The 25,590-nt window shown below is 54.8% G+C and overlaps 1 protein-coding gene across 12 annotated transcripts in view; it reads right to left on the reverse strand.

The window, feature by feature from the left end:
- Positions 1-2,006: 2,006 nt before the first annotated feature.
- Positions 2,007-25,590, reverse strand: part of FBXO25 (F-box protein 25) — a 52,362-nt gene continuing 28,778 nt past the window's right edge. For 4 of the 12 annotated variants that reach the window (XM_049631846.1, XM_049631843.1, XM_049631836.1 and 1 more), the window contains exons 4-11: positions 25,430-25,479; positions 22,659-22,772; positions 13,976-14,069; positions 12,044-12,228; positions 8,169-8,351; positions 6,757-6,900; positions 4,374-4,400; positions 2,007-3,834 (exon numbers count right to left, since the gene is read on the reverse strand). In XM_049631846.1, the coding sequence (XP_049487803.1) occupies positions 3,745-3,834; positions 4,374-4,400; positions 6,757-6,900; positions 8,169-8,351; positions 12,044-12,228; positions 13,976-14,069; positions 22,659-22,772; positions 25,430-25,479 (887 nt within the window). In that variant the 3' untranslated portion in view covers positions 2,007-3,744. The remainder of the gene's footprint in view (positions 3,835-4,373; positions 4,401-6,756; positions 6,901-8,168; positions 8,352-12,043; positions 12,229-13,975; positions 14,070-22,658; positions 22,773-25,429; positions 25,480-25,590) is intronic. The other 8 variants (XM_049631837.1, XM_049631838.1, XM_049631845.1 and 5 more) reach the window with 8 other exon arrangements.

Genomic DNA, 25,590 nt, shown 5'->3' on the forward strand with positions numbered 1-25,590 from the left:
AGGTCAGTCACGGGGACACTGGTGTCTACATGCCAGGAACCTGTGCAGGACAACAGACGGGCAAGGCTGCACTGAGAACCGGGTGGAAACGGACACTGTCAGCCCGGAGGGTGCTGGCAGGCGGGCGCCCAGGGCGGGTAGGTCCTGACGGCCTTCCTCGTGTCTGTGCACACCCTCTGGTGGGTCACTGCGCAGTGTCTGATGGCACGCAAGGTGGGGAGGAGGGAGGAGGAGGGGTGGAGCATGATTTGCACACACAGTTCATGAAGGAAGTGATGTGATGTTTCATAAACCATGAGCGCTTTTGGGTTTTTTTTTTGTTTTTTTACAAATTTTTTAAATTTATTCATTTTTTGAGAGAGTGCATGAGTGAGGAGGGGCAGAAAGAGGAAGACACAGAATCCGAAGGGCTCCAGGCTCCGAGCTGTCAGCACAGAACCGACGTGGGGCTTGAACTCACGAACTGTAAGATGATGACCTGAGCCGAAGTCAGATGCTCAACCGACTGAGCCACCCAGGCGCCCCGACCTTCTGCCTCTTCAAACTGATTTTCAGAGGGCAGCACCCATCACTGGCAGTGACTGTGGAGAAAGCATTCTGGCCGTTGCTGAAGCGCAGGCTCCTCGGGAGAGGAGCTCCAAGCAGACACGCAGAACCGGGCAGCCTTATCCTCTGACAGGGAGCAGGTTTTCCGACAGGGAAGCTTCTCAGGAGCCACGACTCACATGGAGTTCTACCCAATGTTTAAAGGAGAATTAACATGAGTCCTCCACACACCCTTCCACCAAAGGGTAGCTGGACCACTTCCAGGGCAAGGTCATTCTCGGAAGCCGTCTTCACCCTGGTGCCCAAACCAGGCAGCACGACAACGTGCAGACTGAGGCCTCTTACAAAAAACCCTGCACCTGACGCCGGAAGACCCAAACCCACAACCATGTACGCAGGGCCTCAGGTCGCAGTGCAAGGGTGGTGCAACCTGCAGAGATCAAGGGATGTGGGCGCCTGGCGGGCTCAGCTGGTGGTTGAGCTGGAGCCCCACGCTGAGGGTAGGGATTAAAGATAAAATCTTAAATTAGCCAATGTGATACCCAAATAGGATGAAGGATGAAACCACATGATCTCAACAGATGCAGAAAAAACACTTGACAGAGTCCAATACTCATAATTTAAAAACTCCCCAAAAAGTAGAACTGGAAGCCTCACCCTCAACCTGATAGAGGCGTCTGCAGAAAGCACACAGCTGACCTCGCAGCCACCCTCACGAGAGAGACGACAGATATCTACACCCTGCTGTTAACCTGGCAGTTCCAGTCCGTATTCCCCGCTGCCGAGGATGGGGACGCGTGTCGCTGCTCGTAAGGAATCTACACAACTGCTCTGGGCCGAGTCAGGGGTTCAGCAAGGTCAGAGGACACAAGCGAACACATGTTTTACACAGGTGTCTGCACAGCAGGACAATGGCAGCATTCACGCACGGCACACGTCAGACGCAGTCAGATCCTCGAATACGGTCTCACAGCAGACCTACTTCTCAGGACCAAGGCCTCAACAGTCAACAGTGCCACCTGCTGAACTGTGACAGGGACCACCTCGGTCCTCTGTGTCCACACCGGGTGAGAAACATCTTTCTGTGCCTTGAGACGGGCAAAGTGGGGCTGCGTCTGGATGGGCTTCCTGGGCTGGCAGTGCCCACAGGGCTCACCTCATGCACACCCCGTCTCGGGACCAAAGGCACATGAGACTGACTGCAGGGTCTCCAGCTGTCCATGCCCTCATGTCTCACCGTCCCATGCTCTGGAAGGCTCTCCACAGACCGGAATTCCCAAGTACCTGCATTCCAGGGTGTGGATTTACGACCACTCTGCGTCTCGCCCCATCCTGGAGGATGGATCTGTGCCTCCACGTGGCTGTTGCTGCCTTAGTCCGCGGCCTCAACTCCGTGTCTTCCTGGACACGGCTGAGATTGCCACTAGCTCGGGCCGGGCTCGCGCACGCACCTGGGCCTCGCGCACGCACCTGGGCCTCGCGCATCCCAGGTCTGGGTCTGACTGCGTCCCCTGTGCAGAGACAGGCTGTGCTCCTGTCCCTGCGACACCATCACCATTGTTTGGGGAAAAGAGCCCAAACTTCAATATCCTCTTTAGAAGAAATTAATACAAAAGGCAACAGGCAAAAGGTACACGTTAGGTAACTGACCAAAAGCAGAAGCGAATGGCCGACAAAGAAAAGGAAATGTCGCCACGCCTCGTCCTTCCCTTAGGAAAAGCGCCGAGGGAACAGGACGTGGGGGTGGCCGTCCTTAGGGACTCAACACCGTTGTCTCCGGTTGTGACAACTTCTGTTCACAGGACAGTCTGAAAACATCCTTCGACACGTTTGTCTTGAGGAGGTACCAGCTGCACAGCCCGCGGGCCCTGACAACAAAGACCGGTCTGGATGGTGCTGAGCAACCAATGAAAACCATGCTTTCAAAATGCTGTTGAGAAAACGGTTGCTCATAAAGTGAAAACGGTAAACGGAGGCTTACGCTCCATGAGAAGCTCTCACACAAGACACAGACATCCTGGGCTCCACGGCCATTCCGCGGGAAGCGACTGTGCACCGCGTACAAGCTGTGCCCCCAGCATCAGGACAATACAGGACAGGACACCGAAGGTGCAGAATCTTTACTTACAAGCACGCAAAACTGCAAACCATTCCAATACACTTGGCAGGAACAAACACTAAAGGACAAAGTAGAAATGATTCCGCGGGGGGGGGGGCGGGTGGTCCCTGACACTACTGAAAGATCGGAATCCACGATGTGTTTCTCTCCAACAGCGGGTGGGGGTGGCAACATCCTTTCTGGCAAGAGACAGCAGGCCCCTCCAGGGGCAGGATTATGGGGGATTTTTATATTCTTTTTTAACACCTTTATTTTCAAAATTATCTAAAATAGACGTGCATTATTTTAAAAATAAGGCAATCTTTTTTAAAAGTTTAAATAAATGATATCAAAATCACTCACACTTTTCCAGAAAGATGCAAAACAGAAGCTCCATCGGTAGACAGACAAGATTTATTACTCTGTCTGTAAAAGGAGCTCCAGTACAGGGCAGTCGAGGCCGAGGGCTGTCCCTCCTCCTCCTTGCCGTGGCGCATGCTCCGTGGCCGGCTGCTGCCCCGTGGTTCACCAGGAGCACCCCACCACCGCCTCTGCCGGCCACGAAGCTGTGCAGAGTTCACAGCCCGACCACCGAACACAGAGACACCACACGTCTCCCGAGGTTCAATGCGCAGAGGGTTCGCTTGGACACAGCCAGTGCAGTTAACACACACGAAGAAAAATAAATACTCTGCACCCGGTATCTACAAGGCTCACTTACTCTGTCCCCTGCCTCTCATGACTACGAAATCAGGAAACTATCATTGGACAGTTAGAAAGAACAGCATTAGCTGTTAGTGTCAGCTCAGCACACAGTGTGGTGCTAAAAATCCAGAATCTGACTGAACCGTACTTATAAATCTGCAAAGTTGCCAATTTTAGTAGACTTGGATGAAAAGGACTTTCTAGAGGAGAGAGTAGAAATGCGTTTGCTTGGGTGCCCTGACCCCCTTTGAAACTGAAACCAGCCCCACAGCCCTGGCCACACGGGGGAGCGTTCTCCACGTCGTCCTCGTCCTCATGTCCCTATCCTCACCGCTGGCTGCTGCCTGGTGTGGGTGCCACCCGGTGTTGATGCCCCTCCCGCAGCGACGGCACCTTCAGAACCGGAACAGGTCGATGAAGTGCTGTGGAGACACAGGCATGAAGCAGCTGTCGGGGTCGGCGGCCGTGCAGGGGTGCCCCGAGTCCTGCGGGGGGAGGGAGAGGCGTCAGCACCCAGCAGCTGCCCCGTCACAACACGTGGGAAGTACACGGGCCACGGCAGTTTGTCAGAAGAGATAGGGGCCGGGGGTTTCTGCCTCCCTGGCCTGGCGCCACACGCTGTGTTCCCCCACAGCCGCTCTGCTCCCACCCTGCCCCGTGGGGTCAGGCCCACGCCCATCAGCTCGCAGGCAGCGTGCAGCTGGGGACCAGGGTCACACCTAACAGGACAGAGGACTAAGGACACAGGCTTTCTGTGGACTGAGAGCCCAGGCCGATGGGAGCCCTCGGCCACGCCAGGGCAGCACCTGCGCGGGAGGTCTAAGGACTAGTCTACGATTTCCTCTCCGGCTGAGCCTGCCGCTCGAGCGCTGGCCTGCAGGGTCTTCCCTGGACCCTGGTGGGGCCGGAGCGGGCAGGAGCCCACCGCTGGCCGCAGGCCCCACGCATGCTGGGAGCCCAGGCCAGCCGGTCGGTGGGGAGCATGCATGGGACGCGACACAGGCCTGGTCTAGCACGGAGGTACCTTGAACAACAAAGCAAGGCGGCAGTCCTTCGAGATCGTGGAGAAAGAACCGGGAGGAGTGCGGGCAGGGGCGGGAGAGAAAGGAAAACCAGCATTAGAGCGAGCGAGAGAGTGGGCTGCACTGAACACTGGCTCTGATAACAGGTGTTTGAGTGTTAACGGGAACCATCGGGTGATTAGACCAGGCCACACACGTATCGTTAAAGCGAGCGTGGGTGGCAGCACCGAGGACCCCCTGACTTGAAGATGGTCCTGTGGCAGCGACAAAGATGCCCGTTTCCACATCCACCTCCACTGACCACTCGGTGCCCAAGCTCTTCGGGACTGTTCACTAGAACACGCAAAGCAGAGCTGGTGTTTCCACGTACGTTTTGTACTGAAAGGTTTACAACAGGTTTAGGAAAGCCCTTTGTTCCTTCCCTCACAGCTGAGCGCCTGCTGCTGAATCAAGTGAACTAGATCCCACAGGTGCCAGGAGCCTCGTGGCCACCCGCCCACCACCCACTGGGGTCAAGAGGAAGGAGACCACCACCCGCCCGGCACGTGTGGGCCGGGCTGCAGGGACCTGGGGCTGGATACCAGCGTATGGTCACTGCATCGTGGAGGCAGAGTGCACGAGGCGGCCCGGGAACCTCCTGCACACAGGCACAGCCGGCTGTAATCACTCCCACTCCCACCCAGAGCCCCAGACCTGCAGTGTCATCAACACTGGCCTCTACTCAATCTGATCTCTGGTGGCAGACACCCCAAGACAGGTGACATGGTCCCAGGCAGTACCTGGACTCTGTCTGGCTCCCAACAGCCCCCCCCCCCAACCTGACACCACTCTCCCTGGAGCTGCGGGGGGGGGGGGGGGGCGGTCCAGACACTCAGCTGCAGAACAGGCAGGAGGAAGGAGCAGGGCCCCCAGTGTAGGCACTGAGCAAGGGGCCCTGAGACCAGATCGCATGCAGGGACCCGCTCCAACGGCATCAGGGGACACACCGTGGTGGGTTGGCATCAGTGCTGGGACTGCAGACAGAGGTCAGTCTGGTCCTGTCAGGTGAGCCCCCAACACCTCTCTGTCCACAAGGACCTGCCGTGTGTGACACGCGGCCCCCATCACACTATTGTCTGTGCCCTTTGACTGGTGACCCAGGCCCCTCTGCCCCCACCTGGAGCCCCACTCATCCTCTGACAGACATGAGACCGAGGGAGGGACGGGCCTGCTCACAGATGCTCTGCTCTTGAACTGTGTTCTAGAGAACATGTTCTACAGGACAGCCACTGCAAGACACATGACATGTTCTGTCTTTTCCGTTCTGAGAAGGAAGTCCTGCTAAAGTGTAAGCCAGCGAGTCAGAAACACGATCGCATGTAACTGGAGCAAGGAGGCATCAGGAAGGATCCGTGACGCTGCCCACCTTTCACAGAGTAAATAAACCTCCATTAAAATAATACAGCAAACAACACCATTACATTCACTGCCACGGATAACCTGAAAACCCAGAAGTGACACTACTGTAAATATAACGTGAAATGAGAAAAATCTCAAGCAGTCCTCTCTTTTCCGACAACCTAGGGCTTGCCATATGGTCCACCTAACAAATCACAGGTAGAAGTGAACAGATAGGGCTGGATCGGCCAGGTAGAAGCGGATGGCGGGAGAGCGCGAGAGGGCCATGCCGCACACGGGACGCGCACCGGGTCACCCTCAGCAGGGTCAGCTCCACCCTCCCGTGGAAGTCTCACAACATAAACACACAGTCCCAGATGCAGAGTATCAGCAGGTGAGGAAGACGAGGGGCTGCCCAGGGCAGGTGTGCACGTGCTCACCTCCGCCTGGAGGGCCCAGGAGAGCCCCGGGTCTGCGTGGCGGGAGGTGACAGGGTGCTGGGCGCCCAGCACACTGGGTACTCGGGTTCAAGTGTGAGTCAGGAAACTCTGGTCCAGTTTCCCTCAGGTAAGTCGGGAAACCCCCTGTGTGTCTGGAAGGCTGTGCCCTCCCTGCTGTGGGGGCTGGGCCTGGAGGGGGAGCCTGTGGAGGCACCTCCAAGGGGTCCCGGGACAGCTCCGAACGGGCTCCACACAGGTGTACAAAGGACAGTTCACCCCTGCCCTCCAGTTGTGGGCCGGTAGGGCATCCAGAACCGCAGGCAGGAGATGCGGCAGGAACCCGGCACCGGCCCAGGACCAGGTGCCATGGGCCCCACCAACCCGGGGACACATCCTGCCAGCGAGTGCCCAGCAAAGGCAGAAACGCGTTCTGATTCAGACTCCAAGTTGTACGTTTTACTTCCGTGACTTGGTCCCCCTGCCGGGACGCTAAGGAAACTCCCATCTTCTTACTGTTGGGCCTACAGTGGACAGCCGTGTCCAGGATGCAGCCGCCCAGCCGCCTCACCTTCCAGAAGAGGATGCTGCAGTGCCGGCAGAAGTGCAGGGTGTCCCCGTACTGCTCCCGGGTTGGGTAGTGCTTCTCCAGCACAAAGTACATGAGCTTCCACTCCACGTGGCCCTTCTCCGAAACGATCAGGTGTCTACAAAACTGGACACACACAACTCTGTTCAGCACGTGGCTTTCACAGACGGTATCAGGTGCAGCTTGATTTCACAAGGCAGCAGAGTGCACGACACAGTTACCTGAAATCCAACTCACCTGGATCAAATCAGATGGGACCAGGACAGGGCAGCATCCCCACCCAGGAGACCTGTGCCCTCCTGGGGCTCTGCCACCGTCACAGAGACAGCGCCCAAGGCAAGTCCCACCTGCCGCCTCCATCCTGGAGAACCTTCTCTCTCCTTCCCTGGCTTGTCCCCCTGCTCCCTCCAAAGAATCCAACACCCCTCATCTATGCTGACCATAGAACCCCAGTCTTTCCTCGCAGCTGAAATTCATCCGGACTTCTCTGATTCTCCGACAGCAAATCCACCTTGACCATTTTCTCTGGGGTCACAGAGGCCTCCAACTAAACCCAATGGCCCTTTGCTTAGCTGACGGCCCAGAACCTCCAGCGCCAGGCCTGGTGGGTCCCTTACACCCTGGACTCCGTCTGGTCCCCAGGGCAGGTGGCCCGCTCACTTCCCTGTGCCACTCCAGCCCCAGCTCCTCCTCCAGGAGCTGTGCCGCCCTCCTGGCCTCGGACGCATCCTCACGCTCTCCTGAACGTTCTTCCAGAGGACCAACAATCTCCCAGAAACTGCACTCTGCTCCCAGTGCTCTCGTGGATCCTCTCAGCCCGCTGGGGAAACCCCGGGACACGGCGTGGCTGCAGCACCCTCACGCACACCACAACCTGCCCTTTCTCAAGGACACCCACCACCCTGTCCTCCGAGAGCACACATCCAAGGCTCTGTCTACTGCCCTCATCTGTCCCCACAGCAGCCACACCCGCCTCTGACAGGTGGCCTGGTTCCTGACCGTCCCACCTGCCCCTCACATGCGTGAGACTCCAGCTCCGGTCCCGGAGGCACAACAACAAACCGGAACGGCCAGCAGGTCGCCGGTTCTCAGAACTGGGTCTGAAGGCACGGGCTGCGGGGAGGGGAGCGCAGAGAGCCGTGTACAGCTGCTGGGCACAGGCTCGGGTTCAGGGGGCACAGCACCTACAGGGCATGCGGCGCGGCGGAGGCCGGTGGGCAAGGAACAGATGCCCTGGTGCCGACCGGGGACCCGAAAGCCCTGCTTCGCTCTGCCATCTGTGCTGGGTCACATCTGCCGTCACGGACCCTCCCCAACGTGGAAAATGAACTTCACAAGCTTCCGAGGAGAAATCACGGGGTCCTGCACAAGCTCTGAGGGGCCCCCACACTCACCTGCTTCTCCGCAAAGTGGTACTGACACAGCCGCTTCCACAGCTGCCGGTCCTCACTGAGCGCAGACAGGGTCGGGGTCACCTGGCCCAGTGTCACGATGTCCCAGCCATCGGAGAATCTGTACAGGATGTTGTTGAGCATGTGCAGTGGGAGGTCGCTGAGCGTGAGGCCGTCGTTCACCTGCTGGAAGGGACACCGACGGCGGTTCACTGCGCGCAGCACGAGAGGGCGCCAGGCCATAAGGAAGCCCAGCAGCCGAGCCTGAGCAGAAGCTCCGACCAACGCAGCCCAAATGCCACCGTCCCTCCCTCCTGGCAGTGGAGTCCTGTGCTGCCCCAGGCCCCGGGGGTCACACCCTCCCCCTGCGCAAGATTCACGTCTTCCACGTGACATGGACGTGGCCGGGGGCCAGGGGGTCCTGAGCAGGGAGGGGGGCGGCGGGGAGCCACTGGCTGATCGCAGAGGCCCCGGCAGCTCTGGGTATCCAGTTTCTAATGTAGAAGCTATGCCCTCCCCGCTCCCTCCCGAGGGTGCAGCTCCAGGGGATGGGGTGGAGCCTGTGCACATCCCATGGGGGGAGTGGAGGGGAGGTGGGGGAGGGGACCCGGATGGAGAGAGAGGCGACAGAGGGAGGGAGGCAGGCACCCTGTCAGCACCCCCACCTCCCGGCAAGAACCCCTCACTAGCACACGGGGAGCGCAGTGAGGGTTAAACAAGGGCGCAGAGTCCTGTGGGCTCGGGGACGCGTGCACACCCGTGCACATTCCTGACGTGGCTGAGTGGCTGAGAGGCTGAGAGACTGTCCTCGTCCCTGGCGGTCAGCCCCAGGGACGGCCGGCTCCCTCTGGTTTCTGTTCTCTTGGGCAGCCCAGTTCCCTAGGCACAGTCGGTGCCGGTGGGGGGAGCACTCCTCGAGCTTGGTCCCCAAATCCCCCGGCAGGTGTGGAGAGGGGCCAGGCCGCGCGCTCTCGGTCCACGTCGTCGCTGTGTCACTGCCCAGCAGCAGCCCCGATACAGGTGAATCGTGGCACTTTGCGGGGACTGTGAGGAGGCTTCCCATGCCTCCGGGCGTGGTGACAGCTCAGGGCACATCTCTGAGGATGTTTCCCCTCGTCGGACCCCTAGCCACCAGCCTGGGAGACGTCACCGGGCAGTGCTGCACAGGCGTGTCCCGTGTTCCTGCCATCGCACTGACAAACGTGTCCCCGCCTCCGCTGGACAGCACGGCGCCCGCAGACACGAGCTGTCAGTGCTGCTGGCACACGGCAGAGGGTGCAAGCGCGGGCCCACACACACGCTCCGTGGGCACTACAGCAGGAACGTGACGGCTCCTTCTGCCCCTGTGCTCCTCCTTCCTCCTCCCCAGAGGAACCTGCGCATCACACCGGAGCTCATGAACACCCGCTGCCCTCACAAGGCGCAGGAAACACCCTGATTGGCGAGGCCGGACAGTCCAGTGTGACTGAACCAGACGGCACCACAGAAAACACCAGCGTGGTTCATCACGACTTCTGACGGCGCAAACGTGAGGCGGCACAAAACCCCGGCTGGACCATCAGTTGGAAGCTGAAGCTGTGGTGCCTTCCACTCAGCGGCCCCCCCCTACTGCTGAGACATTTCCTGTTGAGCTCCGCAAGCAGGTCCCCAGGCAGGCAGGAACGCTGCTCCTCCCCTCCTGCTCTGGCCCTCCTGGCACATCACAGGCACCCGCTCCCACTCCTGCGGAAGCACGCCCACCTTCGCTGCAGGCCCTCGAGCTGCCCTGGCTCCCAAAGGACCCAGTGAGGACCCGCCTCCGCCCTCAACTTTCTCCCCTCACAGCAGGGCCGCCTGTCGTTGCCCTGGGGGGAGTTTCTGCCACCTTTCAGCAGCAGCAGCAGCAGCAGCAGCAGCAGCAACAGCAAGGGGTCTGCTCCCCGCAGGCAGGACCCCAGACTCAGGCACCATGACTCTCACACCCACGAGCTGGACTGACCTGCGGTCACGCACTGTCCCCTGCAGTCTCGCCCAGGCTGCCTGGGCTCCCAGCACACAATGACCGCCTGATGCAGATGCCCAACCTGGCCACACAGTTCTGGGAGGCCAGGAGCCTGCGTTTAAGGGTCACCACGTGGACTTCTTTCCTGGAACTTGGAAGAGGAGGCCACCGCTGCCACCAGGGACACGGGACGCGGTGTCCGAGGCCGGCGGGGCTCAGCTCCAGGCGGTGCTCTTGGACCCACACCGTCCATGCCCCGGGCGCATGCTCAGCTGCCCTGCTCCACTGGCGTCTACACAAGCGTCCTCTGAATAATTGAAGGTGGAGCTCAAGGCTCACTGGCCTGTGGCCTCAGCCTGACGCCCTGAGGAGCTCCTGCCTCCGAGTTCCTGTAACCTTTCCACCCGTGAGCCTCCCCGCACTGCCTGCTGTGAGAGTACAAAGCCCAGGTCACGCGGGCAGAGAGGGAGTCCGTGGTGCGATATCAGATATCAGGACCGGCGTGGGCATGACCGTGTCACTTGACACACCAGTCTTTCCGTTTCCTCCCTGGTGCGAGTGACTGCGGGGACCATGCCCCAGGAAAGCCAGCTCCGAGCGCAGAGCGGGGCCCAGGTCAGGAGACAGTCCCCGCCATTGCCCTCCCTTGGGGCCTCCTCCAAGCTGCCGTAAACGACAGGAGGACCCACCAGGAGGCGGGTGCCTTCTCGGTCCTGCTAGCAGCCAAGGCCTCTGCCTGCCTTCCCCTCGTGATGCAATGTGCGCCAGCCCAACCGTGTGCTTGTCTGCCCTCCCGTGGGGGCTGCTGTCACCGCACGTTTCTCTCTCCACGAGCTCCCTCCATGGGGGTCCTGCCCTCAGACCCCTGCTGGCCGCCCTCCCCTAGCTCACTAGTTCAGGCGGCACCTCCAGGCTGTCTGGCCACGCACGCAAGAGACAAGTGGGGCACAGGTGTGAGGTCTGGCCACTTGTGCAAGGCTTCCACACGGCGTGTGTGTCCCTCTCACAGGCGGACTTTCCAGTCACAGCCCTCAGCCGCGGGGGGGGACACCACATCCGCTGCACAGATGATGCTTCTGTCAAGTCTGTTGAATGCTTACCAACACTGAACGTAAGAGAATCTGTTGTAACTTCAAGCCATAGTTAGGGAACCTCTACTCTTTCCGTAAATCCCATATTCAGATGGCAAATAAGTGGCCCATAGTTGAGGTTTTCCAGATCACCTCTGAAAGCAGCTGCCTTCGTGTGGAGCCTCAGGCGCACTGACAAGAGGGGACCTCAGCCCCATCAGAAGGGCAATCTGGAGAATCCATCACCTGCTGGGCACCGCAGGCCATCCTGTCCACTCTTTCCCTTACAGAATCCTGGACGTGAATAGAATACCACCTGCAACACTGACTTAGTCAGCTGGGCGAACACTTTCAGTTCCTGGAATAAGCCCTTTCCGGACAAGTGACGGGATCTGCACCCTCTTCTGCCCAAGCATGTTCTTGCAGAGCTCCAAGCAGATGCATGTGACAACAGGGACAGCAGGCTCGTGGGGCAAACGCGGACCCTGGAGAAGCAGCACTGTGTGCACAGGAGTCGCTGGCAGTACAAGGCAGGTGGACTCATGGGGTGTTATTCTAGCCCCAAACCCCTAACTTCCTTTAGAGGCAAGTTAACGCACCGCCTCACGATCCATCCTCTCAGTGATGGCCACCCCCACGGTCTTCTCAAAGGCAACGGAAGCCATCACGGGGCCATCTGGCCCGTATCATCTTCAAGCAGTAATTACAAACACACAAAGAAAAAACCCCTCCAAAAGCCGTACCAGCCGCTCGGGCCCTGTGGTCACCAGGAAGCATCCTGTGACGCGGACTCCCCGCACGCGGCTGTCGGGCCCACGAGCCCCTACCTTAGTCATCTGAAGGTTCTGCAGCTGCTGCTGCCAGGCAAGAACGGTCTCCAGACGGCACACCCAGATGTTGCTGTTCCCCACCAGCACGGACTTCCCGACCCCGCGGACAAGGATGCACAGGGTGGAGCTCAGGTCCTGGAGAAGATCCTTGATGAGGCGGGGGTTCTGGTGGTCGTCGAGCACTGGGTAGGACAAAACACAAGACTGTGGATCTGTACAAGTCAACCCCTCGTCCACCGACAGCATTCACAGACGCGCCACAGAGTGGAGCACTGCTCTGCCCCAACACGGGCGAACCCAGGGGGTGGTGTCCCATAATGGGGAGGGAGGGGGGGCATCGCGAAGGGACAGACCGCATGTAGAGCCCGTTCTGAGACAAGGCGGGGTGGGCACCAGGGAGGGGTCAGAGTCCACGGGGATGTTCCGGAGGCAGATGGAGGGGTGGTCACACAACCATGGGAATGTGCTTGAAAATGATTATGGTGGTGAATTTAGGTCATGTATATTCAACCAAAACAAAACACGATGACCTAATTTCACCACAACCCCAAACTGGCATCACTTCTGAGATACCAGAAACATGATAAAATTTAGAAAAACATGAAAATATTGCCTAATAGTAGAATTATGGTTGAGTCTATAATTTCGCCTTTAAAATTGGCAGCTTCTATTTCCTTTATACTCATCATAAAGAGAATTGATATTTAAAAATGCCTTACACATAAAATCCTAAATTTACACGGGAGCATAAACTCATGGTGTGAAATTTAAACTCCATTTATTATTAGCCAGTAATTACTCAAGACAAGCGTTAAATTAAAAATAAAGCTCCAGGCTTGTTTGATGCCTAAACGTTTACAACCTTGGTCATGGAAACATAAAGCAAGCACGACATGTACCTGGTTACCTGTGACAAAGTGAACTCTCTCTCTAGAAATTGGGGATTCCCTGTGACAAGGTGAACTCTCTCTCTAGAAATCGGGGATCGCCCCTGACAAGGAGAACTCTCTCTCTCTAGAACTCGGGGATTCCCCCTGACAAGGTGAACTCTCTTTCTAGAAATTGGGGATTCCCCCTGACAAAGTGAACTCTCTCTCTAGAACTTGGGGATCCCCCCTGACAAGGTGAACTCTCTAGAAATTGGGGATTCCCTGTGACAAGGTGAACGCTCTCTCTATAAATCGGGGATTGCCCCTGACAAGGTGAACTCTCTCTCTCTCTAGAACTTGGGGATTCCCCCTGACAAGGTGAACACTCTAGAACTCGGGGATTCCCCCTGACAAGGTGAACTCTCTCTCTAGAAATTGGGGATTCCCAGTGACAAGGTGAACTCTCTCTCTAGAAATTGGGGATCGCCCCTGACAAGGTGAACTCTCTCTCTAGAAATTGGGGATTCCCCTTGACAAGGTGAACTCTCTAAAACTCAGGGATCCCTCCTGACAAGGTGAACATTCTCTCTAGAAATTGGAGATCCTTCCTGACAAGGTCAACTCTCTAGAACTCGGGGACTCCCCCTGACAAGGTGAACTCTCTCTCTCTAGTAATTGGGGATTCCCTGTGATAAGGTGAACTCTCTAAAACTCGGGCATCCCCATGACTAGATGACCTCTCTCTCTAGAACTCGGGGATCCCCCTGACAAGGTGACCTCTCTCTCTAGAACTCGGGGATGCCCCGTGACAAGAGGAATTCTCTTTCTAGAACTCGGGGTAACGATCTTCCGTCTTATGCTCCTTTGTGTGCACAGCAACCTTCAGGAAAGGAAACCACAGGAACAGAAGGGTAGAACCACAGAGCCGAGTGTAGAGCCGGGTCTAGGAACTACCGCGTCATTGGACAGTGCGGCTCCTGACCACACTGGCGAGTAATAAAGAGGAATCCCGTCCCCGTCTCCTTATCTAGGTTATTAAGCACATGGGTCAGCAGCTCACCCTTCTGGACGATTTTGTCCAAAATGTTGAAGTAATTCTTCTGGGCGACGCCGCTCAGCGAGGTCAGCTGGGATTTCGCGATGAGCTGCAGGAGCTGCAACGGGAGAGGATGCAGCAGCTGATGGGGAGGCAGGAGCCGCGCTGGCCCCTGGCCTGTCACCGTCCTCAGAGCAGTGATTTCCGAGGGTGGACGCGGACTCGAGGGGCGGATCCAAGGCGATTTTCACCTCAGGCAGGTCTCCTGAATGCGTCCTTACAGTGTGCTGGGCCGCACCTTTGGCCGCCACCAGTCCTCTCCCCTTTACGCTCTCTCTCCCTTTCATTCTTCCTCATCTGCCCGCTCCTGTCCCTCCGCCCATACCGGCGGCGTCTCTCTGGCCCCTGGCCCACCCACCGCCACCTCCCATGACAGCCCCTTCTGATTCCGGCACCGCCACGGGGGTCTGCCTGCACAGTCTCACTCCCACCGGCGGGGGCGCCACAGGCTCTCCACGCCCCCCTCCGACTCTGTTCTGAGAGACTCGCGCTTCCTCCTGCAGGGCCTGTTCGGCAGGGCCCCCGCTCCTGCCGGCCCACAAACGGGATTCGCTGGGGGCCACAGCCAGGCCTCCCCGTCGCCGGCACGAGTGTCTGCTGGTGGCCCCCACACCTGCCCCCGACCCGCGGTCGGAACGTGTCTGTTCCCGGCTTCCTGCACCGTCTCTGCCCAATCTCGGCTGCTTTCCGCAAGCGTGAAGCCGCCTCAGAGTGCGTGAACACCTGCCTCCTGTCTCCCGGAAGGTGGATTTTCCACCCTCCCTCCAGTTCACCGTGCCGGTGTCCAGAGGGAGAAAAGGCATCCAGGGAGGCCGCGAAAGTGCAAACCAGGCGTTACAAGGATGACGACCACGTGATCATCTTCGGGGGCAAATCATCCTCCCATCTCTAACATGCTTACACATGTGTGCTCCGCTGCCATGATCACAGACACACACACACACGTCAGGGCGGGGCCTACAGGTCCTAGCCGATCAAACCAGACGTGTCTGAGACCATCCAGCCCCTCGGCTCCTGCTCCTGATCTGATCACTGCTGAGCATCTTCCTAGTTTGAAAGTCCTCACAGCCAGCACCGTGGGGCTGAACAACACCCGCTTGCTCCTGAGTTTAGAACCACATTAGAATTCGGGCCAACTGGGAGGAAGGGATGGGCTCTGTTCCAGAAAGTGCTGCACTAGTGACAGGTCTCCAGCCACCGCAGCCTCCCAGACCTCGCGCCACGGCCCTGCAGACAACCTGCCCGCGTGGCATCGCTAATAAACACAGGTTCCCGCTGCCACAACACGGGCCCTCAGAGACACAGACCAGCCATGCAGACACACGTCTCTTCTGCTCCCCAGAGCACAGAGGGAGGAGGAGGGAAGGACCCCAGCCCAGCAGTCTGTCCATGTCCCTAAATGCCACTGTGAGGTTTCCAAGTCAGCCAGACTCCCGGGGTGTGTGATGAAGGGCTCCAGGGGCAGTTTGATGGGGTGCGGCCACAGAGGCGAAGGAGGCTCGCAAAGGGAGTGCCGCCCACTCTTCACTTTTACACAGAGAAATAACAGTTATTTTTATCTCTACACAGTATCAACTGAGACAACTCCTGTAAGTGAAGTGTCTCCGGGGTCCTCAGCAACCTCAGAGCACAGAACACGCTGAGGCCAAGCTGGAGGCCTCCTGCCCTCATGAGCGCTCCTTCCCTGTGGGGACCAGGGTCCATGGGGCTGCGTCTTCCCAAGCACCCCCCCCCCACCACCACCACGGTTTTCCACTGTCGTGTAAAATATCCACATGAGACAGACCGGGCCATCACTCACAGGGGCTGGAGGATGGACGGACACCTGCCAGAGACCAGCACATGGGCCTGTGCAAACCCAAGGAAAACCAGAGCAGCCATGGTAACGGGTGACAAGTGACACTTCAGGCTGGAATGGTAATTAGGGGTGTCTGGGGGGCTCGGTCAGTTAAGTGTCCGACCCTTAGTTTTGGCTCAGGTCACCATCTCACGGTGAGTTCGAGCCCCTCATCACGCTCTGCACTGGCAGGGTGAAGCCTTCTTGGGATTCTCTCTCTCTGCACCTCTCCCGCTCATGTTCTGCCTCTCAAAATAAAACTTAAAATGGTAATTAAGATAAAAGGGCAAAAGACACAATTTACAAAGAAAATATGATGAAACAGCCTTTATTTAGTTAGATATACAAAGAAAATCTGTTGCAAATTTAATGAAAGTTTGGTGGTTTTTTTTTTTAATGTTTATTATTTTTGAGAGAGAGACAGAGAGACAGACAGCAAGCAGGGGAGGGGGCAGAGAGAGAGGGAGACACAGAATCAGAAGCAGGCTCCAGGCTCTGAGCTGTCAGCACAGACCACAACCCACAGACCACAAGATCATGACCTGAGCTGAAGTCGGCCGTCCAACCGACTGAGCCACCCAGGCGCCCCAATGAAAGTTTGTTACGGAGATTTTTATGTATCTCTTCAAATTTGAAAATTCAAAATGAGAAAGATTTGGAAGGATTAACATAACCACCAAATCTTGTTTAAATACAAGCAGAGAAAAATTACATCCTTCAAATAGAGAATGTGGATTTTTCTCATGGGTCAAGAGAACCCTTACAAAAATCAATTACGAAAATGGCCACAAAGGAAAATGCAACACATTTCAAAGCCACCGAGCACTTAGGGGCCCAACTCTGTCAGAATGTAACAAAACTAAAACTGAATTCAGCTAAATAAAGCGCCAGGGTGCACTCCTGATTAACCATGGCTCCGAGAGAAAGCTCAAGGCTCCACACATACAGGTATTTCTGAATGATCCCAAGAGCACACGGGGCGCCTGGGTGGCGCAGTCGGTTAAGCGTCCGACTTCAGCTCAGGTCACGATCTCGCGGTCCGGGAGTTCGAGCCCCGCGTCAGGCTCTGGGCCGATGGCTCGGAGCCTGGAGCCTGTTTCCGATTCTGTGTCTCCCTCTCTCTCTGCCCCTCCCCCGTTCATGCTCTGTCTCTCTCTGTCCCAAAAATAAATAAAAAACGTTGAAAAAAAAAATTTTAAAAAAATAAAAAAGAGCACAGGGAGGTGCAGAAAGACCAACAAAAAGGGCCAATAAGTTTCCTGTTTAAACGAAGTCTATTACAGACTTTTACGTGGGACACTCTTCACGGGCACAGCTAGGCCACTGCTCCACCAGCACGTTCACAATCACTGGAAAGCAGAGTGATGACCACAGACGCTGTCTGTGGGGCCTGACGTCACTGGCCTCTTACCGCACCCTGGGGCGGGGGGGCATGACTGGGACCGTCCACAGAGATCAGGAAAGTGACACCACAGGGAGCAGAGCCAGGACCTGTGCACAGGCATCTTTCCAACCCAGGCCGTTGCCCCCAGCTGCCAGGTTCAAACAGCCCTCAGTGACTTAGAATTTCATGATCTGATTTTTAGAAGTCTTCTCAATTTCACAGCATTTAACAATATAGGAGCATGGCCGAAACTCTGTGAGAGCAGAGAGTTCTAACCAGATGTCACAGGCAGGAGCAGAACGGTCACCCTAACCCTGGATGCGACAGAGCAGTCTGTGCGGAATCCCGGGGAGGGCGTCTGGCAGACACGGCCAAGGCCTGGGACCCCGTCCCTCTGCTCAAGGGCCAGTGGGCCTCACAGTTGACACAGGCTGCATTAAAAGCAAGCCTCCCGTTTGGGAACCGGCTTGAGCAGATGGTTTGTGAGTCAGGATTTCTACTGCTTGCATTATCCCTTTTCTCCACTTTCCTTGGACTAATATCCCATGGACTCTCATCTTACTCACAGATTTCTCGAACCGGCAGAAAGAAAGACTGCTATTTCATCTACGTTATACTGTTACACAATTTATAATCCTCCTCACTAAAGGGAGCCTTGGCGGCTCTGATTCTCACACAGGTCATCTCACTGACAGGATCAGCGTGTGGACAGTTGAAGATTAAAGCCGAGGCCGCAGCCCATAGACCCAGGAGAACGACACTGCGGATTTCTAGGTGACGTGCATTCACCGGGAGGACTGTCTAAAGAACCAAAGCCTACGTTCCCAGTGCACTACCATGACCATCAGTTTATGCTACATTGCTTTAAAATGTCAGAGCTACAAGGTCGAATTTAATTTTACTGAGAACAAAATGGTCAAGCTAGTTGACGAGCGCTTCCTTCGACCGAAAGCAGGTGTCTCACAGAATACCGATATAAAACAGGAGTTTCTCAAAGTTATATGCTTTCTGATACTGTTTTAGTAATATACAATTTTAAACAAAAGACACAAACAGTAAAACTACTTGCCAACAGTAAGAGAAGGATAAACAGGAAGGGTGTTGGGGACACAGCAGTGAGCAAAGCAGACCAAGTCCCCACGCTCCTGGGGCTCCAGATGGGGACCTGGGCGGTGATGACTGAGGCTCAGAGGCTCTGAAGCAATGACCAGACGGGCACACACAGGCTGCCCATGCAGGAGCCAGATGCTGACCGGAGGGCAGGGACCAGCCACACTGAACTGGCCGGAAATGTGGCTTCACCACCAGAGAGCACAAGTGTTTACTGCACAGTGTGAATGTAATCTGCTTTACAAGAGTCTCTGAAATGCTGGTTTGGCGGGTTTCCAAATGTGTGCTTAATTTTCTTAAGTAGAATTCTCAAAATCCCACTAAATCTAAGTCTTTATCTTAAAGAAGGTAAGCTCATAAAACTGACCAGAAATGCATCTACTTATACATGATTTACAAATGGGATAAATGGAAACTGAGCTGGATTATGGACCAGGTATTAAGAACCGTTCACTCACCAGGGGTCAAATGTAAGCTGCATCTTGACTTGTCCTTATTTCTTCATCAATAAGGAAACTTCTCAGGCCATATTATGAAATAATAGCTGTGGACAGTCACTTAATGAGAGAAAAATTACTAGTAAGTGAAAACATTTCAGTTTGCATTGATTTTCTGGGAGTGAAGAAATTTAATAGCTCAATAAATTATGGTAAGGCTCTTTAGTAACAGGCCAGGACAATTTTCACAAACTATTAAAACAAGAAGAAGGTGTTTGTGGATTAGAGCCAGGATTTCAGAGCAGTCTGCCATCACCGATAACCAACCAGCCTGACACTGGCATATGGCAGCCCCCTCATGACGAGAGAGCAGACAGTGGTGACGAAGGACCATGGTTTCTCAAGTATGCAAACAGCTGGGCGGTGCGGGAGGCGTGAGTGCTGGTGCACACGGGCGTCAGCCCAGAGCAGGAAGTGCTGTCCTGCTCCCCAGCTGCGTGGACAGTAAAGTCAAGACCTGCCCTGGTGCAGGAGGAGGGGGCCGACCCCATCCCGCACTTGGAGCCCTACGATACGCAGCCCATACCCACTCACAGGTCTCCCTGGGGGCCCCACCAGCACGCGGGTGCAGAAGGGATGTTCAGCTCAGCCTCTGTTCCACGTCAGCCACAGGCGTTGGACACACACAGCACCTAAAGTTAATTTTTCTTCTCCTTCATAAAGTTGAGTGAATAAAGCTCAGATAAACAACACTTACTCCTCAAAATCAGACTGAAATTTTGAAAAATTATTAAAGTAATCTAGATATGAAAACATTTCAATTTTTTAACATTTTTTTTAATGTTTATTTATTATCGAGAGACAGAGAGAGACAGAGCATGAGCGTGGGAGGGGCACAGAGAGGAGGAGACATGGAATCTGAAGCAGGCTCCAGGCTCTGAGCTGTTAGCACAGAGCCCGACGCCGGGCTCGAACTCACAGGCCACGAACGAGATCATGACCTGAGCCGAAGTCGGACGCTTAACCGACTGAACCACCCAGGCACCCCTACATTTCAAATATTTCTTCACAGATAATCCCAAGAATGGCTTACCCCCGTTACCTACAGGACTGGAGAGGACAACTGAGTCTGAATTTGTTTTTTAGAGGATACTGAATTTTCATTCCTGCCAAGGTGAGAATGAAGGCTATACCCCCACTCCAACTGCTTACTTTCACTTTGGCAACAGAAACAGTCCATAATTGAACACAAAACTAACTTTTATTCAGAAGACGTGTAATAATTATTCATTAGTCTCAATTTAAATTTGCTAATTTTAGGGAAACAAAGGGATCTCATGGAATATCAAGAAGTACAAACTCTGAATTTCTTTTACAAATTTTCAAGGAAACCATCACTGAATGCCACTGGAAACCTAAGGAAACAATGAAGCATTTCACATCTGGTTTATTTTAACAACACTGACGAGGACGGACTGCTCAGCATCAATTACGGGAGATCACCCAACTGACAACTCCAAGACAATCCTCTTAGCTGCTGATGTAGGAAGCATTGCTACAAACATTTAAAGCAGCACAGAAACATCAAGCAGTGGCTCCTGCGGGCAAAGCTGACTGTATCAGTGCAGGTCATGAAGCCCCACGAACCCCTCTCTGGGGCACACACACCCCATGAACGCCTTGGGGCACATGCACTCCTTGAGCCCCTCTCTGGGGCGCACACACGCACCCCGCGAGCCCCTCCCTGGGGCGCACGCACCCGCTGGGCAACAAGGAAAGCGCCTCCCGGCCAAGCGTGTGGAGGCCCTACATCTCCACGGAGAAGGTGGCAGCTAGCAGAATGGAGCTGGTGGGGTTGGTGGGAGCAGGGGAGGCGGGGGGGGGAAGGGGGGGGGTCCTGGGGTGAAAACCCAGACCGCAACTGGGAGAGGGCAGGAGAGCTGGCGTGGGCAGAAAAGGTGCCGGAGGGCCAGTTCTGTGCCTTTGCTTTTACTGGAAGGTGGGCATAAGCGAGGGGTCTTTGGAGGGGGATGTGAAGGGCAGGGGGGCAGGTGAGAAGGCAAGGATTCTCGCTGGGCAATGATGGAGCCGGGAGGCCCTGCGGGCAGGAGGAGCCACTGAGACTGGGAGCACTGCCCCTGGGGGCCTCCCCCACCACCTCCCCAGGTCACCAGGTCCCTATGACACTGCCCCCGGGGGCAACAAGGACACGCCCAGTACTGCCAACTGCATGAAACCACGGCAGTTGGCAGTGGACAGTACATTTTAATTTTATATGTATGCATTTTTTTTTATGTGTTAGGGAGAAAATTCAGTTTCACAGGTTTACTGTTTAGGATGAGGCTAAAGTAGGTATTTTCATTTTCAGAAAGATGAAGGACGTGTGAAGAAAGGTTCTTGAGCAGATAAGAGTGCAGCATACAGAGAAAAAAGTTCATGAGGGGTTTGAGCAACGGAAATGCAGGCGTCTGACCGCAGTCCACGGACCCTCCCCCGTCACGGCACCTGGCCCAGTTCTGGAAATGTCTGAGCCTGACCACACAGAGCCCTTTTCTCCCCCACCACCGCCCCGTCTCTGCCTGGCTGCCAATTTCCAGTACCCCAGCACAAGTGAACTCTCTGGTCGGGGGCGGCGGTGGGGGGGGGGGGTGTTAAGAATGGCTAGGACGAAACAACACAGCAGGATCCGAACTTTGGGAGACCACCATGAGGGGACACCTGGGTGGCTCAGTCGGTTAAGCGTCCGACTTCAGCTCAGGTCATGATCTCGCAGTTCGTGGGTTCAAGCCCCGCATCTATCTGGCTCTGTGCTGACAGCTCAGAGCCTGGAGTCTGCTTCAGATTCTGTGTCTCCCTCTCTCTGCCCTTCTTCCGCTCATACTCTCTCAAAAATAAATAAATATTAAAAAAAAAAAAAAAAAAAAGGGAGAGAGAGAGAGAGAGACAAAGAGCACCATGGGGAAATACCTACAGGGAAACAGACCCTTGTGCAGACGTATGGTTTTCCTGGACCCTGGATTCTTGCCACTGTGACGGGGCTGGGTCACATGCCAGCACCTCACCTGGAGAAGAGGTGAGCAGCAGCCACGCCCCAATGGCCAGTGTGTACACCTGGGTGACAACTCAGAACACACTCTGGCCCTGGTGCTGGAAACTCCCGGCCTTGGGGCCCCATGTGCTGGTCACTCTCGATGCCCTGGCCAACTGTGACCACGGCCAAACCAAGCAGGTACCATTACCTCAGGTGTCAAGTTATTTAACCCCCAACATTCTTGCCCTTGCACTCACGCTTTTAATTTCCTAAGAGCTGTTACTAGGGAAATATTTCCAATGTGTCACAGCCCTATTTAAAAACCCAAAATTAACAGCATCACAAACCATCGCTTACACTTTGCCTACAACATTACAGGTGATACGTGCTCTTTTTGAGCCAAGACAGAAACTCCTTCTACGAGTAACAATCCACACTCAAGGCCTCTGTGGAGATCTACTCTGATGAACCCCTTTCTCCTACCAGCTTGCTGCCTGTTGTCACACTTACGACAAACACCAAGTACAAAACGCATGTGACATCATCAGGTCAGAGTCTCACGAAAGACCTGCTCTTCCCTCTGTCCCTCTGACTGCAATGACCCCAACAGACCAGACTGCCCGGTGCGTGTGGCCCGTGAACCCACAGTGCAGGGCGGCCCAGAAGAAAGCACGTGGGACACGGGGCATCCAAAACCCCCGTTATTTCTGTTTTCTCCTCAATGCCTCCCCGTGCTCTCTGCTGCCATCTGCACCACTGCCAGACGTGCTTAGACACCTGTACACCCGTCACCTCAAAAACCAGGCAATAAAGTGTCATCAAAATGGCTTTTGAAACAGAAGACTTACCTTGACCACGTAATTGAACCTCCGAATATCCTGAATTGCACTGGAGAAGTCTAAGCGATTAAAAGCCTCTCCCAAAGTACAATAGCCGTGCCTCTGGAAACAGACACAGAACAGCTGAAATCCATAATTAGTCAATTAGTCAAAATCAACTCAGTTAATGTGAATGAGTCAGTGCAAATTTTTTTTGAACTTCGGCAAAGGGCATTTGTTTTTACGATTTATTCCATATTTGGATGAATGTGGAGCGAAACAGCAATGCTCAGTGGAAGCCATTTATACTCAAGACGTGACACGCCGCCATTTTATACCACTGTTGACACAAATATTACATATCTTGTTGATTTCTCCTGTTGGAACACGTGGGGGGCTGAAGTCACAATGCAATGTGTATCATGAAGCGCCTACATCTGGCGGGCTGTCGTGAAGACCGGAGGGTTACAGAGGCCCGGGTTGAGGCGCCCAATCCCCCCGCAGCTCCAGAAGGTGTTCGGCCACACAGGACAGAGGACAAGGCCCAGGGCTGAGGGCACTACGTGTAATTTCCAAGTGGGGGCAGGGGATACGGGGCACCGAAACCCAGCAGCTGATCATCAGACCCACACGGCCCAGAGTACAAGGAAACAGGTGAAATACGGAATCGTTTTCAGTACTGAAAGCAGTGCCATGTAGCTCAGCTGTCGGTCCTTCACGACGCACCTGACACTCTACGGTCTGTACAGACCCGAACCGTGGGTTTCAAGAGTCAGTTCCACTCGATCTTCCGTGTCTCAAGTACGGAGAGTATAGATTTTTTCAATTCACAGTTGTGGGGTTAGATGAGCTGCTGATAACCCTAGAAACACGAGGTGGCACCCTCTCCCTCTCATCCTAACGAGGCAGGAAGGGGCTGGCAGAGCAGGATCTGATGGAAGATGCCCCGCAAAGGAGGATTTGGTTTTGCGCCCGAACCCCAAGCCCAGTCCTACTGTGTGCAGAACCCCAAGCCCACTCCTACTGTGTGCAGAACCCCAAGCCCACTCCTACTGTGTGCAGAACCCCAAGCCCAGTCCTACTGTGTGCAGAACCCCAAGCCCAGTCCTACTGTGTGCAGAACCCCAAGCCCACTCCTACTGTGTGCAGAACCCCAAGCCCAGTCCTACTGTGTGCAGAACCCCCAAGCCCAGTCCTACTGTGTGCAGAACCCCAAGCCCACTCCTATTGTGTGCAGAACCCCAAGCACACTCCTACTGTGTGCAGAACCCCAAGCACACTCCTACTGTGTGCAGAACCCCAAGCACACTCCTACTGTGTGCAGAACCCCAAGCACAGTCCTACTGTGTGCAGAACCCCAAGCACAGTCCTATTATGTTCACACACAATACTTGTTATTAAGGAACACAATACTCGTTGTTAAGGAGTATCTGCTACAGGCACAATATTTTCCTGGGAGTTGTGCAGGAAGCAAAGAGTAATTATAGATTATAATCTGAAATCAATCACTGCTGATACTTCCACGTTAATTCCTTTATCTTCTCAATCAACACAGCTCTAAATGCCTATATGGCCTCAGACGCCTTTCCAGGTAGCCACCATGTCACAACAGCCTCTTCTATTCTGAGGAATTAAATCTGATTCACAGACTGCAGAACATAGTTTGGACCACGTGAGCCCACCCACCCGTGTGGGGGCCCAGAACCACACGCGGAGCCACAAACAGGCTGTGGGGCAGCCACAGCTGGCGCTAAATGTACAGATGCACGCCGCCGTGCAGGGAGAGGGGCTGGCTGTGAGTCACGACCCCACACCCTCCTGAGATGGCCTGTGTCCCTGCCACACCTCTGCAGACTCATGACAAACTCCCCCTGTTGTTTACGTATCCCAAACGGATGTGTGTTCTGTAGTCAGTGCGGTAATACAGAGCAAACGAAAAAAATTAAACAGCCTTTCAGAAGCTCACGCTACTCAGATTCTGCCACAGGCTCTTCTGATGGTGTCTCACTCAGAGTGGGTGTGAGCTGAGCACTGTCTCAGACCACATGTGACAGTATGAACCAGCACCCGATAGGGCCAATGGATCTTCTGTTTCAGAAGCCAACCTGGAAGCCTATCGGGAGCCGGGCTAGTTTCAGAACATCCACTAATAACACCTCTGGAACATTTAACTTAAATATATACTAAACATCTGCTCCCTAAATTATTCTCCCACCAGCGGCAGGATAAGGCAAATGCGGATTCTGAGAACGCAAAAGGAAGGAGGCTTCCCTGGATACTAAACAGACAAAACGGAAGCACAGTTGAAGTCAACTGTTTATGGCTCAAGGAAAAGCTGCAGCCAACTAGAGCACAGGAGGGGCGTGGCTCACCCTGCTCCCGAAGCTCAGACTTGACCACAATGTCCTGCTCATACTCGACGGGGCGGTGCGCACCAAGGCTCCCACCAGCCACGGCACACGACAACAAGGATACACATCCCACCAGTACCACAGGTTCTCATCAACTGTTTCTGGGGAGTCATAGGGAAAAACGTCAAACTGTCTGAAGGTCCACACTTGTTCCGAAACAGCCCTTCTGCTGATTCAGATCTGTACTGGCACTAACCACACACCGCACGTGCACAGGTACATACATGTGTGCACGCACACGCGAATCACCGCTTCAAAGATCCTATGTTTTCACCTACTAGAATGTGAACTGTAGATTCATACTGGAAAAGAAACTGTTTATTTAATAGGACATTATGTATTCAACAGAAACAATACCAAATATACTCTTACTTAAAACAGAATACTTACTTCTCTCGTGCTTTCTTTATGGACATAGATCCATTTCTCACGATAAAAACCTAGAATAAAAATTAACTTTGTTTTTAAAACCTGGCAAATCATTCAAAGTGAAGATTTTTAAGGAACTTCCAACAATTGCACATGCTAACAAAATTATGTGACTCATCACA

Source organism: Panthera uncia, chromosome B1 (assembly GCF_023721935.1).
Source record: "Panthera uncia isolate 11264 chromosome B1, Puncia_PCG_1.0, whole genome shotgun sequence".
Taxonomy (NCBI): domain Eukaryota; kingdom Metazoa; phylum Chordata; class Mammalia; order Carnivora; family Felidae; genus Panthera; species Panthera uncia.